Genomic DNA, 18,305 nt, shown 5'->3' with positions numbered 1-18,305 from the left:
ATCATTCCAAAGTGAACGCTGTGGTGATGCGGGACCGTCGTGTGACTATCCAAGAAATTGCGGAAGAGGTGGACATCAGCACTTTTTCAGCAGATTCCACTGTGACAGAAGATTTTGCCATGAAAAGAGTTGCAGCGAAATTCATGCAGATGGCTTGGGCACGAAGCTGACGGAGCAAAAGCTCCACCGTGTTGAAGTCTCACAGGACATGCTGTGACATGCTCACCTCTTCCACCATTCAGAAGATTCAGACGGCTTTCGGTGGCTTTTCAGTCGTGTGACTATCCGAGAAATTGTCTGAATAATCTGAATGGTTTCCACCTGGCTGTCGCCCAGTTTCTGGTACAATTTGATGCAGTCGCACTGCTCCAGTCGTTCCGCCATTTCCTTGCAAAGAAAAAAAACAACGAGACTACACCCATCCTCACACAAAGGCTGCTTACAAGCAAATGACGCAATCGACAGGCGTGAAAAAATTCATACATGCGCACGAAGGTTCAAGGTTGGCTCATGCAAGCACACGTGATTCAAATCCATCAGGTTTTTGAAAAAAAAAAATAAAAAGGTCAGATACTTTTCTAACAGACGTTGTACACACACACACACACTTATTAATATTTACATTCATTATTAAGATCCTATTGTCTTACTTACAATTTTGACATGTTCAATAAAACCCAATCAATCATAAACAATTTTCTTTAAGCCCCCACCGCCCACCTCATTTTGGCTTGTCAGTATTTCACAAATAAAGTGAAATGTCCCATCAATGGGATATACCGGCTTAGAAGGAGTTAATTTAACCAGGTTAGTCTCATTGAGATTGAGATCTCTTTTATAAGATCTCTTTTACAATATGTACATTTATGAGCTTTTGACAAAAGCAGAAGTTAGCTCTGAGTTAGCAGAAGTTAGCGTGCATGCTGATGTCTGCGTAATGTCTTGTAAAGCCTTCCAGAGGTGTTATCAGGTTACAAGAACAGCATTTTCAGTTTTAGAAGCATTTATTTCTCACTAGCTTTTACATAATATATGACGAAGTTATATTTACACACAAAACGGTTTGCAGATAGCCTGTGACGTCACCACGCTAATGTCCGAGAACTGTTTTGTAAATGACTTCAGCAGTGTTATTCGGTTCCAAAAACAGAATTTTCAGTTTTAGAAGTGTTTATTTCTTGCTAGATTTTACATAATATATGAGTAACATGCCATATAAACATAAATGAAGCGGTTTTACAGAGACCTACCACTGACGTCACAGTGCCGCTCTACTCTGATTGCCCATCAGTCCCGCCAGTCAAAAAAATGGAACACAATGAAACAGAATATGACATTTTAACCTCTGAAAATAAGTCAAGGTTAGACATCTTTGAACTTGTCCAAGGTCTGTGTCCCAAGAATGTTCTCTGTGAATTTAAAGACTCTGGCAGAAATAGGACTGGACTTATGCTGAGTGAGCAGACAGATGGACAGACACAAAGTCTTTGCAATACCTGATAACCATATTTGATGGCCTCGGGTAAAAATAACAGTTCAGTCTGACTGACACCCCAAATAAAGAGGTGTGAATATCTGACTACATTGGCAGATGTACTAGTAAAGAAATGCAGAGGGCTTTTCATTACCAGTAAACTTAACGTTCCGCTAAAACACTTATTTCCGCTTTCGAATGCGACAAAGAAACATAGGACCCCAGGTTCTGCCACGCTGGGGAACCACAAGGATGCCGAGTCTGCGGTGATATGAGGAAACGGTGCCATGCTGTGTCTGCGGGGACGGCCTGTGATCACTCTGAAAATCATCTGGGGGCGCAGGAACAAAACAAAAGTACTTTGAGAAGGGAATGACAATCTCCTCCCACAGATCTTCAGCTTCAGCCTCAGGACAGTCATTAAGTACCATATCAACCACAGCATGGTTTTCAGGGCTAGATAAGGTGCAAGTCGAATAGACCACAGCGCCCCCTGGACGCACTGCTGACAGGGCAGACCTGAATGGAGGAGGAGAAAAAAGTTCATTAACTTTGAAGAATCACCATCATTATTTAGACCAATGAAACACCAAGCAATAATCCTAATTTACAAGCTAATTAGGTGTATTTGTCACCTGTACATACAGCCAGGTCCATAAGTATTTGGACAGTGATTTTTATTTCATTTGTTTGCTTTTTTTGTAGTTTAGCCAAAGTATGACACAAAAACAATCAAAATGAGCTTTTAGTGAAGACCAGTAGCTTTAATTCTAGGACTTTTACACAAATATCAAATTAACCAGTTCAGGAATTACAGCCACTTTCAGACATTGGGCCTCTATTTTCAGATGCCATAAAAAATTGAGCAAACAAATAGAATTCTAAATGTAAAGATTAAATAATCACTTTTACACAATTCAGGGGATGGATACATGAACATTTCCAATTTACTGAATGTGTTGGACTTCAATTCCATCAATGATTAAGAAATACAAACAGTACAGTACGGTGCAGTAAATCTGTCTGGAGTTGGTGGTTCTCAAAAACTAAGACCCCGTGCAAGAAAGAGAGCAGTGAAGGAAGCCACCAATACATCCCATGACCCCTCTGAAGGAGTTATAGGCTTCCAATAAGCCATGAGCCAGCATGGCCCCACATGCACTAACCACCCCCACCCCACAACCCTATAAATTTGGTTTCATTAGAAAGCTTAGGATGTCTAGATTACAAAAATAACTGATAACAGTAAAATGACATCATTGGATTAAACACACTGTCATTAACCATATTATTACTGAATACAAAACTGTCGAAAAATGCCTGCGAATAGTAGAAGAGGCATTACGACCTTCGACGTGGGAGTTTGTATCAAGAAATATCCTCTGATCTAAACAGGAAAGCTGTGCACAATTCAAAATGTAGTCGATTCTATATACAGACAGCTTTCATTTGGTGTCTTATATGTCCCATTTGCTTAAAAGATGATGATTTGGTAACTCTATGTTGTGTGAAAAAACAAACATTAGATTCCATAGTCAGACATTTTCTTTTGGCTAGTGTAGGTCATAAGTGCTCATATGTCATTGTACTGCAAACTGATTGCGGAGTTAAAATAACAGTGAAATACAGATTTATTGGCACAGTAACTTGCTTTCCAAAGTAATAATTGCATGAATAATGATGCAGTGTTGCAATGCAACAAAAAGTATATGAAATCATGTGAATGGAGCATGTTAAATGCAGAGAACCTCTGCCTTGTAGTGCGCTTGGCGTGGTGCAGCCTGGTGCAGGGTAGATACAGATCAAGGTCCATGCATGGAAAAAAAAATCATTCCAAAATATTAGGAGTTGAGGATAGTGTGCGCTCGGCACTTTCCCCATGCAATTCTGAGCCCACTGAGCTGTGCGCATGTGGGGTCGAGGTGGCTGAGAGTCTGCTGACCTCTGGAAAGAAGGACTTCTCACAACTTTTGCTGAGTGGTGCAACACTCTGAAAGGAATGTTAGATTTGCTATACCCCCCCCTTTCCTTTTTTTTTTTTTTTTTTGCTGATATAAAAAAATCATCCGCAACTGAACACCGTAATCTGAACCAAACCGTGAGACTTTTTTTTTTAATCCATTGCACCCTCGATGTATTTGTACTGATAATCTAACGCTGAATGTTTTTATGCTTTTTCTATATGTGTCATGGTCATTCTTTTTTTTCCCCAGTCTTTATTTTGTTATTAATTGCTCTTACTCCTTCAAATACCTGTCTCACAGTCAGTCTTTGAACTACAGGACAAGCAGGACCGTGCTGGCTCATAGCCTACAACCTTTCTGTGTTGCATCACCAGTTCCATTTGGTGGACTGGAGCAGAGGAGGATTTTCTTCAAAAGTAGACCTGAAACTTCAGCTACATTTTGCCAGAAAGCACATGGGAGCCCACATCTGATCTGTTATGTTGAACGAAAAGCCTTCTCTGGTCCACACCACAATGAAGCTATTTGATAGAGTGCTGTTCTGACTTTATTTGACTTGGATCCTGTTCTGAACTTCGTTCCCTCCCTGCTCGGAGATGCAGATATAATTATCTTTTTTTTTCCTTCACATAAAGTGAAAATTGACATACTGTGTGTCAAATCATGTTGATTACGTTTAGAGTGTGACATTATCCATTAGTTGTTTTTTTTTTGGCATATGGAGAAATTGTTAATTCATCTCGATTTATACCCTGGCATAACTAAATTCATGTAGGCATTACATATCCTGGCACACTGCATGTTTGGAAATGAAAGCAGATCAGAGAGAAAAAGCGTCATTTTCACATATGCTGCTCTTGCCTCAGCAGTTGAGCTTGGACCAGAGGCAGTCTGGCTCTTTCCTTCAACCTCTGTTCCCCCTGCTGGTCACTGGAAGAATAAAGCCAGCTTCTGTCATTTGAACACGGCGCATCGACCAAAACCTGCGACATCAAGAGTTCAATTAGTTGGGAACAAGAGTAAAAGCATGTCAAAGATGGAGAAGTAAGAAAAACTAACAAGAGCAAACTCAAATCCTAGACGTGTTCAAAGCCATGAAGAAGAAGATGTCACCACAGCAAACCTAATTACTTTTTGCCTTTTATTTCAAACATGTATTTTAATGATTTAATGAACCACAGTTGATCCGGTGTCAGCATGTCCACCCCACACCCTAATTCAAGTGTTTTACACACACATATCTACTGAAAACATGGCCGGCCCAGCCTATAGGCAGTATAGACACTTTCTAAGCGTGCCATTCATCCAGGAGGGGGTGCCACAAATAAAGAAAAAATAATAAAGTCAACTTTCCCTGTTCTTACATTAAAACTAGTTAATACAATTTCCCTATTACTATCCCCATATTGACTGAATCACATAGCAAAACCTATTAAATAATAATAATAACAGAGTGGCAAGTTGCATGGAAAAAACAAAGAGCAAGTTACAATTTTTGTCTTTTCTGCACTTTCCCACAAGGAGATGCCATTATCTTCACAAACAATAACAGAGACAGTGGCAGAAGTCATCAAATACACTACACTTTACACTTATGGTATTAACAATATGACACTCAATTAAACTGACTAAACCAACTGAACTGCAAAACAAAACAAATCAACAACACTAACAACACTTTGAAACCAACATGGACCACAGTAACACTCAAAACCCCAAAAACTGCAGCACAATAATTTACATTCTTAGTGACTTAGTTTTGTTTTTTTTTTTGCTAATTTTTGTTATTACTCCTACTCCTTCAAATACCCCCAACCACCTGTCTCACAGTCAGTCTTTGAACTACAGTTCAAAGTCAAGAAACAAAAGCTTTTCTTGACCCATTTTTTACTTTGGTCTTGAAAAAAAAAGTATGTCTTATTAATTTGTTGACCAATCATAATTTAACTGCATGGGCTGAAACACTACAATTCTTTCCAGACCTTGTCGTAGTTCCCTGTTTGCCTTTGTCCAAAGGTCCGTCCGTCCTCTGCAGACACCATCACGCTCGTCTTTACAGAGTGAGGCAGAAAAGACTCCAGAGTTTTGGCCAGCCACTCTCGTCTGTGTGGATCAGGTTCATTACAGCAGAGAAATGCTGGAACAGAATGCAGTACTTATTTACTATCTGCAGTCAGCACAGGTACATTAATTACTCATACCACACAGATATGTTTCTTGAAATTAACCTAACTGAAATATACTCTTCTTTTAACATGATGTCACTGTCAAAAGCAGTTTTTGCAATAATTTCTTATTGTGGGGGAAAACAAAGTCTAATGTATTGTCATGTAAACAAACAAATAGACATACAAATAAGATACATCAAATTCATATATACTGTTTGGAGGAAGTGCATCATGTTCAACTGTTCTTTCTAATGGCTTTGAAATAAAAAAAAAATACAAATTTCTGCCACCAGTGTATTTTTCTTTGACGGTACCCAAAGTATTGACAATATAATAAAAATTCACATTAAGTAAAAACTAATTTTCCCACCTGAATGTGCAAAAAAAAAAAAAAAAAAAAAAAAAAAAAGAAGAAGACATGAAAACGGAAACAGAAAGAGTGACGGACGCAACTAATGCACAGGGCACCAGAGATCCCACTGAGAACTCTCTCTACTTCTATGTTTTTTCTGCTAGATACAGGAAAGACCACTGAGACAAATCTGCTGTGTCAGCTGGCAATACTAACACAGGTACAGTTTCAGTAATTTTACTTGGTTTGTCACAAGAGTCCATGAGGGGACTCACATTTTATCACTTTTTTAAACACACTATTATTTTGAACACACCTGTTTGTCTTCTACACAGGCGTGCTTGTAGATGATCAAACTGCTTGAACAGAGGTACATTCTTAAATGTACAAAAACCACAATACATTAACAATAATGAAGCAAAAAATGTCAAATGACATTTTCTTTCAGCAACTGCAACCGCAGGTCTTTAAACAGAGAAAACAATTTGCCACAAAAAAGTTTTATGATTTGAGGTCCAACAACTGCACTTGGTTGTTTCTAAAACATTCAGTGATTTGTTTGATTGTACAACTGTAGGAATGATATACAAAGCAGCACATATTTCATGAGATAGGAAGGAACCCACCCTCCTGTGGGTTCACCACCTGCAGAGGGGGCCATGGGGGTCGGGTGCAGAGAGGATTGGGTGGCGGTCGAGGGCGGGTGGCCCGGCGGCCCGGTCCATGCTCACAGCCCCTGGCTGTTGGGATGTGGAATGTCACCTCGCTAGGGGGGAAGGAGCCTGAGCTTGTGCGGGAGGTTGAGAGATACCGACTAGAGATAGTCGGGCTCACCTCCACGCACAGCTTGGGCTCTGGTACCCAACTCCTGGAGAGGGGCTGGATGCTTCATTTTTCTGGCGTCGCCCACGGGGAGAGGCAGAGAGCTGGGGTCGCATTGCTTATTGCTCCCCAGCTTAGTCGCCAAGTGTTGGAGTTCACTCTGGTGAACGAGAGGGTCGCGTCCCTACGCCTTCGGGTCGGGGACAGGTCTCTCACCGTCGTCTCAGCCTACGGCCGAGCAGCAGTGCAGAGTACCCGACCTTCCTGGAGTCCCTGGGAGGGGTACTAGATAGCGCTCCGACTGGGGACTCCATTGTTCTCCTGGGGGATTTCAACGCCCACGTGGGCGGCGACAGTGAGACCTGGAGGGGAGTGATCGGGAAGCACGGCCTCCCCGATCTGAACCCAAGTGGTGTTCAGTTGTTGGACTTTTGTGCTAGTCACAGTTTGTCCATCACGAACACCATGTTCTAGCACAAGGGTGTCCGTAAGTGCACGTGGCACCAGGACACCCTGAACCGGAGGTTGATGGCCCAAACGTATCGTGAGGGTCTGCTGGGAACGACTGGCGGAACCCTCTGTCAGCGAGGTCTTCAACTCCCACCTCCGGGAGAGCTTCTCCCAGATCCCGGGGGAGGTTGGAGACATGGAGTCCGAGTGGACCATGTTCTCCACCTCCATTGTCGATGCGGCTGCTCGTAGCTGTGGACGCAAGGTCTATGGTGCCTGTCGTGGCGGCAATCCCCGAACCCGGTGGTGGACACCGGAAGTAAGGGATGTCATCAAGCTGAAGAAGGAGTCCTACTTATCTTTGTTGGTAGGTGGGACCCCAGAGGCAGCTGACAGGTACCGGCAGGCCAAGCGTGCCGCAGACCGTGTGGTCGCAGAGGTAAAAACTCGGGTCTGGGAGGAGTTCGGGGAGGCTATGGAGGAGGACTATCGGTCGGCCTCGAAGAGATTCTGGCAAACCGTCCGACGCCTCAGGAGGCGGAAGCAGCTGTCCACCAGCACTGTTTACGGTGCGGGTGGGGAGCTGTTGACCCTGACTGTGGATGTTGTCGGGCGGTGGAAGGAGTACTTCGAGGATCTCCTCAATCCCATCGTCACGTCTTCCGAAGAGGAAGCAGAGACTAGGGACTCGGAGGCAGACTCATCCATTACTCAGGCCGAAGTCACCGAGGTGGTTAGAAAGCTCCTCGGTGGCAAGGCTCCTGAGGTGGATGAAATCCGTCCTGAGTACCTTAAGTATCTGGATGTTGTGGGGCTGTCTTGGCTGACACGCCTCTGCAACATCGCGTGGCGATCGGGGACAGTGCCTCTGGATTGGCAGACCGGGGTGGTGGTCCCTCTGTTTAAGAAGGGGGATCACACTCCTCAGCCTCCCCGGTAAGGTCTATTCCAGAGTACTGGAGAGGAGAATTCGACCGATGGTTGAACCTCAGATTCAGGAGGAGCAGTGTGGTTTTCATCCTGGTCGCGGCACGCTGGACCAGCTCTATACGCTCCATCGGGTGCTCGAGGGTTCATGGGAGTTTGCCCAACCAGTCCACATGTGTTTTGTGGATCTGGAGAAGTCATTCGACCTTGTCCCTCGGCGCACCATGTGGGGAGTGCTCCGGGAGTACGGGATCCAGGGTCCTTTGCTAAGGGCTATCCAGACCCTGTACAACCGCAGCAGGAGCTTGGTTCGCATTGCCAGTAGTAAGTCAAACCTGTTTCCAGTGCACGTTGGCCTCCGCCAGGGCTGCCCTGTCACCAGTTCTGTTCATTATTTTTATGGACAGAATTTCTAGGCGCAGCCAGGGTGTAGAGGGGGTCTGGTCTGGGAACCACAGAATCTCGTCTCTGCTGGTTGCGGACGATGTGGTTCTGTTGGCTTCGTCAAATCAGGACCTTCAGCGTGCACTGGGGCGGTTTGCAGCCGAGTGTGAAGCGTCCGGGATGAAAATCAGCACGTCCAAATCGGAGGCCATGGTTCTCGACCGGAAAAAGGTGCTTTGCCCTCTTCAGGTCGGTGGAGTGTCCTTGCCTCAAGTGGAGGAGTTTAAGTATCTCGGGGTCTTGTTCATGAGTGACGGAAGGATGGCGCGTGAGATCGATAGACGGATCGGTGCACCATCTGCAGTGATGCGGTCGCTGTATCGGACCGTCGTGGTGAAGAGAGAGCTGAGTAGGGGGGCAAAGCTCTCGATTTACCGATCAATCTACGTTCCGATCCTCACCTATGGTCATGAGATCTGGCTCATGACCGAAAGAACGAGATCGCGAGTACAAGCGGCCGAGATGAGTTTCCTCCGCAGGGTGGCTGGGCGCTCCCTTAGAGATAGGGTGAGGAGCTCGGTCACTCGGGAGCTCGGAGTCGAGCCACTGCTCCTCCACATCGAAAGGAGTCAGTTGAGGTGGCTCGGGCATCTTTTCCTGATGCCCCCTGGACGCCGCGCTGGAGAGGTGTTCCGGGCATGTCTCACTGGGAGGAGGCCCCGGGGAAGACCCAGGACACGCGGAGGGACTACATCTCTCGGGTGGCTTGGGAACGCCTTGGGGTTCCCCCGGAGGAGCTGGAGGAGGTGTGTGTGGATCGGGAGGTCTGGGCGGCTTTGCTTGAGCTGCTGCCCCCGCGACCCGACTCCGGATAAAGCGGAAGAAAGTGGATGGATGGATGGATGGATGTATGGATGGAATGGGTTTTTCAAACTAAGATATAACTGATATGTTTGGATTGTGCTTGTTTATGAAGCAAAGTGTGAAACCTCATGCTGGAAATAGGTGTTTTAATTTCAAGACTCAATGAAATAAAAGGAAACAGGAAACTGTGGAACATATGATCAGACTGAAAAAATCTTGAAATGCTGTATTTATATATTTTTTTTCTGTTTTATTCCAAGGTTTTGTAAGCTCTGTGGTTGGAACTTGGCTGTTGTGTGTATTTTTGACCAATGTGTGGGAAAGATGCATTAGGTTCAATTTAAAGTTGTTTCATTTATAGGGATGTGATGCTCAGGCGATGATGATGTAAAGATTTTGGTGAGTGTATAATATCTGTGAAAAGGTTAAGCTTAATAACTTTTGCTATTGATTGAACTGGCATTTGTTTTTTTGTTTGTTTTTTAATTGTTTGTTTTTATATTGAACTTTTGTGTTAATTGATGGCTAAAAAAAATAAATGCTTAAATAAAAACAACCTTAACCTAAAATAACCCTCTATGTATGATCTATATAAATCAACTGTGCATTGACAATGCATTCTGGGGAATTTCTACAGTTGGGTCCATTGGGCAGAGGCTCTGTAACACAAGCTGAAATAAAATGGTCACAGGGTGCTTGTAGTGTAGACTGTTAGCTTTAATTTATTATATTACATTAATTAAATCTGTCTGAAGTAGGCATTGCAATGCATCTGGAAAGTATTCACAGCACTTCACTTTTCCCACATTTTGTTATGTTACAGCCTTATTTCCAAATCAAGTAATTTTCCCCCTCAAAACACCCCAAAATGACAACATTTGCAAATTTATTAAAAACAAAAAATAAGAAATCACATGTATGCATTCACACCCTTTACTCAACACTTTGTTGATGCACCTTTGGCTTGAATATGACGCCACAAGCTTGGCAAACCTATCTTTGTGCAGTTTTGCCCATGCCCGTGTAACAATGCAAATTGTTACATCAATTTTTCCTCATTGAGACAGCAGATGCTGTATTCTTGGGCAGTTTTGTCCATTCCTCTTCGCAGCACCTCTCAAGCTCCATCAGGTTGGATGGGGAGCGATGGTCCACAGACATTTTCACATCTCTCCAGAGATGTTCAATTAGATTCAGGTCTGGGCTCTGGCTGGGCCACTCAAGGACATTCACAGAGTTGTCCTGAAGCCACTCCTTTGACATCTTGGCTGTGCTTAGGATCACTGTCCTGCTGAAAGATGAACCGTCATCCCAGTCTGAGGTCAAGAGCGCTCTGGAGCAGGTTTTCATCCAGGATGTCTCTGTACATTTCGGCATTCATTTTTCCCTTAATCCTGACTCCCAGTTCCTGCCACTGAAAAACATCCCCACAGCATGATGCTGCCACCACTATGCTTCACTGTAGGGATGGTGCCTGGTTTCCTCCAACCATGATGCCTGGCATTCACACCACCAAGTTCAATCTTTGTCTCATCAGACCAGAGAATTTTGTTTCTCATGGTCTGAGAGTCCTTCAGGTGCCTTTTGGCAAACTCCAAGCTGCCATACAGGCCTGATTGGAGGATTGCTGCAGAGATGGATGTCCTTCTGGAAAGTTCTCTCTCCACAGAGGAATGCTGGAACTCTGACAGAGTGTCCACTGGGTTGTTAGTCACCTCCCTGACTAAGGCCTTTCTCCTCCAATCATTCAGCTTAGATGGGTGGCCAGCTCTGAGAAGAGCCCTGGTGGATCAGAACTTCTTCCATTTACGGATGATGGAGGCTGATTGTGACTTTAAAAGCAGCAGAAATGTTTCTGTACCCTTCCCCAGATTTGTGCCTCAAGACAATCCTGTCTACAAACAATTCCTTTAACTTCCTGCTTGGTTTGTGCTCTGACATGCACTATCAACTGTGGGACCTTATATGTAGACAGGTGTGTGTTTTTCCAAATCATGTCCAATCAACTGAATTTACCCCAGGTTGACTCCAATTAAGCTGTAGAAACATCTCAAGGATGCAGTGGAAACAGGATGCACCTCACCTCAATTTTGAGCTTCATGGCAAAGGCTGTGAATACTTATGTACGTGTGATTTCTTTGTTTTTTTGTTGTTTTTTAAATAAGTTTGCAAAATCTCCAAAAAAAACAAACAAACAAACAAAACTTGTCATATTGTCATTATAGGGTACTGCATGTAGAATTTTTAGGAAAAAAAGACTAATTTTATGCATTTTGGAATAAGGCTGTAACATAGCAAAATGTGGAAAAACTGAAGTGCTAGATGCACTGTAACATCTCACTAATTCAGAAAGACTCAGAATGGTTGTTAAAAGTCATAAAAATACATAAGATCAACCAAAAACAGCTGTCTTTACCTGGGGTGGCAGTCTGCATTATGGCTACCGCTTTACCCCCAGGGGCAGAACAAAGATCCAAAACCCGTTCCCCGTCTCCCACTTGCAAAGCCAAAACCGGAAGTAAGGAGGCAGCATTTAAGAGGTAGTACTGCTTCAGCTGGCCAGGTCTGTGAGCCTGGGAGGGGAAACGCAGCGGATATGGGTGGATGTAACACTGCAGGGAAGGACGGTGCTGACAGGTAGAAGGCTCTGATTGGCTGTGTCCTCTTAGAGCATCAGCGGTACTGTATTGATAAAGATGTGATTCATCTGGAAGGGATGTCAAGGTACAATCAAGAGGTATCACAGAGGCTTTTCCTCCTCGCTGCTGAGTACAGGGCACTGCTGAGGGGGATTTACAAAACAACGTGGAGGCGTCCGTTTGTGGCAAGACCTTGGAAAAACCCTTTGTCTGCAGAATGTGCTCGACGTCTGTCAGGATGGAAAAGCGATTCAACATGACCCCATGCTGCCACGTGCAGGGGTCCAACAGGACTGCTCTGCAGAAGAGAAGGAATCCCAGTGAGGAAAGTATAAAAGGCAACATCAGAAAGATGGCAAAAATGATGTGAGAGAAAAGTTTACTTTGCAGATGTCCACAGGTCTCCAATTTCCTGACTGTACTGTTGGTCAAAGTGCACCAGGACGGGTTGACATGCAGATTTTGCTTTTTTGTGCCCCTTTACTACCTGTTGCATTAATGAGGCAGATAAATGTTCCATGCAAACAGATGGTCTCAGATCAGCAATTATGTTTCATACACACTAATTCTATCACCAAAATGTGGAGCAATTTTTGCTTTACTGAGATGTGTGAACTCATTTTAACATGCTGACACACAACTGAGTAAAAAACAGTACACAAATGAACAAAACATAAGTATTTAACTGTTTTTGATGATAATCACACTTGGAAAACTGAATGACCAAAGGCACACAAACAGCAGGACATACATTATATTTAAGGTAGATTATTCCTAAATTCTAACAAGTACCCATACAGCTACTACAAAAGTATTTGAATCATAACACAGTTTTAGTAATTTTTCTTCTGTACACCACTGCAATGGCTTAACAATGACACAGTCAATATGTGCCTATAGCTCAGATATCAGCATTAAGTCAGCATCTTTAACATAAACATGGCATTAAGTATTCAGGAATTCAATGCATTTTTATATATTGTGCCTCAATTTTCAGAGCCCATAACTCAATGGAAAAACTATAAATATAAAAAAATAGAGAAAAATATAAAGGCTTAACATGCAGTTTTCTTCTGGAAAGTGATTTGTTCCGCACAATTTGCGAACCAGGCAAAGCAGGTTTTTTATTTTGTTTTTCAACTCCCTTAAGACCATCATTTCTTGAAACACTTTAGCTGCCGAGCAATTTTGCAAATGATTTTATCTTCAACAGTTTAGGGTTTGAATTAGAAAAGGGGTCCAATAGGGTATAATTTTGGAAATTTGATCACAGTGTGTTCCCGGACAAATAGCCAAAGTAAGTCCTCTTCTGGTCACCGAAAAATATCCACTGCCTTTTTTTTTTTTTAAAGACAACTCATGGATGGACACTAGGGTGGTCCCGAAAAACAAACTTCAACTTTTTCAAGGTGCTTCATTTGTTTTGGTTCCTTTAGGGTAAAATTTCATAAGATTTGAAAAATAGAAACCACTGCCGCCCAGCCCCTGTTTTCTGTGACGTGCAAGTGACATTTTCATTAGTGGCATTTTTAGTTACATCTGCCTCAGGATTCATTTCTGAGGCATTCAAAGTCAACATGACTTCCTCAATCAAGGTCCCTCAGAGTGGGAGGATGACCCATCAGTCCAATCGTCACAGCGGGTCCTGGATAACATTGCTGCTGTCAATGATTTTGCTGAGCAAGGAATTGCACTCATCCAGGATTACAATCAGATCCTACTGAAGGATGAACAGCAGTGCCAATACCTGCTGCTAGTTGTTGAGTGGCATCGACGTCAGTTCCTGAAAGCGAAGAAAAATTGAACCAAACACCACTCCCAATGAATATTTTTTTTTTCATCAAATAGGTGAACAGTGACATGTAACACTTTTTTCTCTCTCCTGTATGGTCAGTTAAAGGAGAAAGGATTGCTGTTTCAATCTGTATTTCATTTGTGAACAGGTAATAAAATCATCAGCATTTATTTATTTGTCTGTCTGTTAGCAGGATTACGTCTAAACTACTGCATGGATTTTGAGTAAATTTTCACAACAGATACATATTAGGGCATGGAAGAATCCATTAAATTTTGGAGGTTATCTGTATCCGGATTCGGATTCTGGATCAAGTTTCACTTTATATAAGCTTTGAAGGATTACTCAAAACTACTTCACGGATTCTCACAAAATTTTCACCACGAATACATATTAGGGCATGGAAGACTCCATTAAATTTTGGAGGTGATCTAGATCCAGATTCTGGAGCAAGATTTCACATTATACAAATGGAGCGGTGCAAAGTTCGCTCTATGGTAAACGAAGACACAAACTGGAAATGGCACAAAAAAATCACCCCGGTAGAGGAAAAAGCCACAAACCAGACAAAATTGTCATAAAAAGCTGTAAAAAGCCACAAACCAATGGTAGACAAACAAAAACATTATAAAACAGTACACGCTGCATCGGTTGCTGATGCGCAAGAAATGTGGCCGCCATCTTGGACTGGTCATTGTAGTGATTCCATCACAAGGCACAGTGAAGATTTGATTTTATAATCTTGCTCATTTGTTATTTTTTATCCTTCTGTGACCGTAGGACCTTTGTGGCTGGGACGGCGGCAGGATCGAATCCCAGACAGCTCGCACTAAAGACCATTCCTCTACCAGGTCAGCCAAAGGGGAATTCCTCGTTAGCCAAGCTAGTGGGAACGTCTTTTCAATCAGGATCCAGGACCTTCATCCGGCTACACTTCTATAATAAAGTTGCTTTGTTCTTTTTATTTTCTCTGTTCTGTAAAGTGTGTTTTAGCACCATACCATACAATAGCAACTTTATTTATAAAGCACCTTAAAACAGCCAGCGCGGACATTAGTAGTAGTATTACCATAAGGTGCTGATGCTCATGCGCCACCGAAGCATTTACTCATTTAGGTCCTCTGAAGGACCTAAATGACATGGTGAGATGCTGAAGAGCATCGCTCGTCATGTCCGCGACATATACATATTATAGGCTTTAAAGGATTACGTCAAAACTACTTCACAGATTCTCACCAAATTTGCACCACATATAGATATTAGGGCGTGGAAGACTCCATTCAATTTTGGAGGTAATCTGGATCAAGATCCAGATTCTGGCTCAAGACTTCCCTTTATATATACTTTGAAAGATTACTTCAAAACTACTTCATGGATTCTCACCAAATTTGCATCACAAATAGATATTAGGGCATGGAAGACCCCACTGAAATTTTGGAGCTAATCTGGATTGGCGGACGTCAGAAATTTGTGGTTGCTCTTACAAACTGTGTCGAGTACTGTGACACGCCTGACCGCACGTATCATTTTCTCTGTATTATTTAACCAGTGCTTTGTGCTGTCAATGTACACAATCAATAAACATTGCACCTGTAAATGTAGATTTAAAAAAAAAGTTACCTGGTTAGTTTGCTGCTGTGTGCGGAGTAAATCACAGTCCGGACCCGTCTGAAAGTTACACAAACTCACCGCTTTTACACTTTTGAAGCGAATTTTCTTGTAATGAGCGTAAAGTCGATGCATTGAAAACATGTTTGGAAATGCGTTCTTACTTTAAGCACCTTGTTGTCATAGATGCGTGTTTTGTGACAATAAATTAACGGTCAAGTAGTGTGCGCTAAATATTTATCAAACGAGTCCGTCCCTCAACTTCGTCCGTTCTCAACCCAAGTGGCGTTTCGATAGTTCCACTTCACTATCGCGTTTCTTCTTCTCCTTCTCCTTCTTCTTCTCCTCTTCTTCTTCATCTCTTCTTCTTCCTCTTCTTTTCTTCTTCTTCTTTTTCTTCTTAGCAGACTAGACACAAGAGTTCAGTGCAACCAAGGTGTACTGCTGCCAACCGCAGTACATTAGCAGACTAGACGCATCCAAGGCACAGTGCTGCCATCTGTTGTTCACTTAAAAAAACACACGTGGATCAGATTTTGCCGAAGAGTCCAATGGTCCGCAGATATGCCAGCACTTTTTCCATTTTGTTCCAACTGTTCAAGTTAAGTTCTTTCAGAGTAAAACTGATTTGACCAGCACTTCAGGCTTGCAGCAAAGTCAAATCAACGATAGGATGCGGTATAGTCCACGAAGGGACAGTCAGCCTGCACACAGGGGGCCGCACAGTAAGTCGAAGTATTCCCAGTCTTTCTGCCAGAGACTTTACTTGTTCTCCAAAGTTCCTTTTAATTGGCTTCCCTTGGCCCATAAACTCCCACTGGGCATCTAACAAAGTTGTTGGTGCAATTCTCTCAGCCTGACCCTTTAATTTGTCCTGTCTCCACTAGCAGTGACAGGATCGGTGTTGTGCGAAAAGCACCAGTGCATACCCTCAGGGGCTTAGCTTGCACAATATCCATTTTTTTCAGCACAGAGGGGGCTGCTGACCCATAAGCCACACAGCCGTAATCAATGGTTGATCTGATCATTGCTTTATAAATCATCAACATAGTCTCACTGTCTGCACCCCACGAAGACCCAGCAACACACCTCAAAACGATTACTTTTTCACATCTCAAACAAACTTTGTCAATATGAGGTTTCCAAGTGAGCCTTTCATCCAGCTACATCCCCAAATATTTAAAACACTGAACTCTTTCAAGCACCTCTCCATAAATTTGCAGCTGGTGGTCCAGGATTTTTCTTTTATTCCGAAATATCATGTACATTGTTTTACTAATAGAGATCCTGAATCCCCAATCAGTTGTCCACTCAACCACTTTCCCCAAAGCAGCCTGGACTTGAGAAAGGACATAATGGAGGTTTCTACCCCATTTCCAAATAGCTCCATCATCTGCAAATAAGGCCAGCCCAAATTCCCTCCCTACAAGACTAAAAATACCATTTATTAGAACATTAAAAAGGACTGGACTTATGACACTGCCCTGTGGAGTTCCATTCTCTACCTGACAGGTATCAGACAATTCACCACCAACTCTTACTTGAATACTTCTATCACACAGAAAGTTTTTAGCCCAATTAAACATCCTCCCATGAATCCCCGCATCATACAATGCTAATAACAAGCACTCTGTCCACAACATATCATAGGCTTTTTCTATGTCCAAGAACACTGCAACAACTGCATCCTTATTCGCAATAGCCTTCCTCACATCAACATCCAGACTCACAACTGCGGACCGGCCCTGCCGAAAACCACTCTGATACGGCACAAAATATCTGCTCGTTTGTAGTTTCTGGACTAGTCTTTCAACTACCATACGCTCCATAATCTTACACAATACAGATGTTAACGCAATGGGCCTATATGAGCCAGGGTCACTAGGGTCCTTCCCAGGTTTTAGAACTGGGACAATGGTAGCATACTTCCATTCCATGGGGAGACACCCCTCCTCCCAAACAGTATTCAACAGGGCCACAACCTCTTCTAACATTTGTTCAGTGTTTAAACACCTGATAGCTCAACTCATCTCTGCCAGGAGTAGTGTCTTTCCCTTATAGCTCGTTTTAATTCATCCAAGGAGAAAAATAAGTTTATAGCATCAGAGTTATCAGCACTATCTTGCAGTTTATGATATTCCACCTGTAGAATTTCCATTCTCTTTCTTATAGTCTCTGCACTCAAACTTTGGGAAATGTGGACCTTTTGAAACTGCTTCACCAATACATTTGCTGTGTCTTTGCCACTAACAGCTGCCTCATCTTCACCATTTAACAACACAGGTATCAAAGCTCGCCGATAGACTTCTGACATTTTACGTACCAGGCCCCAAAGTTTCCGTAACGGCATCTCAGACTCAACTGAACAACAGAAGTTTCTCCAACTATCCTTATTGGTGGTCTTCACTGCACGTCTCGCCTTAGCGCGCAAGTGTCTGTACTCACTAGTGTTACTAGTTAGCATTACACTGTTGGGTGTTTCTTCAACTGTTTAAATGCTCTATTCCTAGCTCGAATCACTATATCGCAATCTTTAGTCCACCAGGGAACCATAGGCCTCCCTTAGGAGGGGTTTTCATGGGAATAGCTGCAGCCATTGCTGTCTGAAGCACTCTGGTTAACAAAGAATTCCATACATCGACGCCTCTGTCACTTTCTACCTCAGATGCCTCATTATACAGTATTTCAGTAAACATCGCCCAGTTAGCTATTTTATAGTTAAGCTTTGGAAAAGGAACATCTGCCTCTTCAACAAGGCTTCTACCAATCCTTGTTAGCACAGGAGCATGGTCACTTCCCATAAGGTCCTGGCTAAATGTGTCCCATCGGCTTACTACCGCCAAGTCCGCAGATGCCAA

At 43.0% G+C, this 18,305-nt stretch overlaps 1 protein-coding gene across 1 annotated transcript; it reads right to left on the bottom strand.

Annotated features, from left to right (window-relative positions):
- Positions 1-1,539: 1,539 nt before the first annotated feature.
- Positions 1,540-15,730, bottom strand: nsun3 (NOP2/Sun RNA methyltransferase 3). The gene is made up of 6 exons (XM_034192425.1): positions 15,460-15,730; positions 12,428-12,531; positions 11,822-12,342; positions 5,421-5,575; positions 4,300-4,421; positions 1,540-1,993 (listed from the first exon to the last, which is right to left on the bottom strand). Exons 1-6 carry the CDS (start codon positions 15,589-15,591, stop codon positions 1,657-1,659), a joined length of 1,371 nt encoding a protein of 456 aa, XP_034048316.1. The 5' UTR covers positions 15,592-15,730; the 3' UTR covers positions 1,540-1,656.
- Between the last annotated feature and the right edge of the window lie 2,575 nt (positions 15,731-18,305).

Source organism: Thalassophryne amazonica, chromosome 2 (genome assembly GCF_902500255.1).
Source record: "Thalassophryne amazonica chromosome 2, fThaAma1.1, whole genome shotgun sequence".
NCBI classification, from domain to species: Eukaryota; Metazoa; Chordata; class Actinopteri; order Batrachoidiformes; family Batrachoididae; genus Thalassophryne; species Thalassophryne amazonica.
Note: the sequence above shows the minus strand (reverse complement) of the source record. Positions and strands in the feature narration are given on the sequence as shown.

Coding starts and splice junctions, on each gene's coding strand:
- nsun3 (XM_034192425.1), bottom strand. CDS start 15,591: ATGTTTTCAATGCATCGACTTTACGCTCATTACAAGAAAATTCGCTTC. Junction 12,343..12,427: donor GACCTGTGGACATCTGCAAA/GTAAACTTTTCT, acceptor TCTCTTCTGCAG/AGCAGTCCTGTTGGACCCCT. Junction 5,576..11,821: donor AATGCAGACTGCCACCCCAG/GTAAAGACAGCT, acceptor ATTCTGTTCCAG/CATTTCTCTGCTGTAATGAA.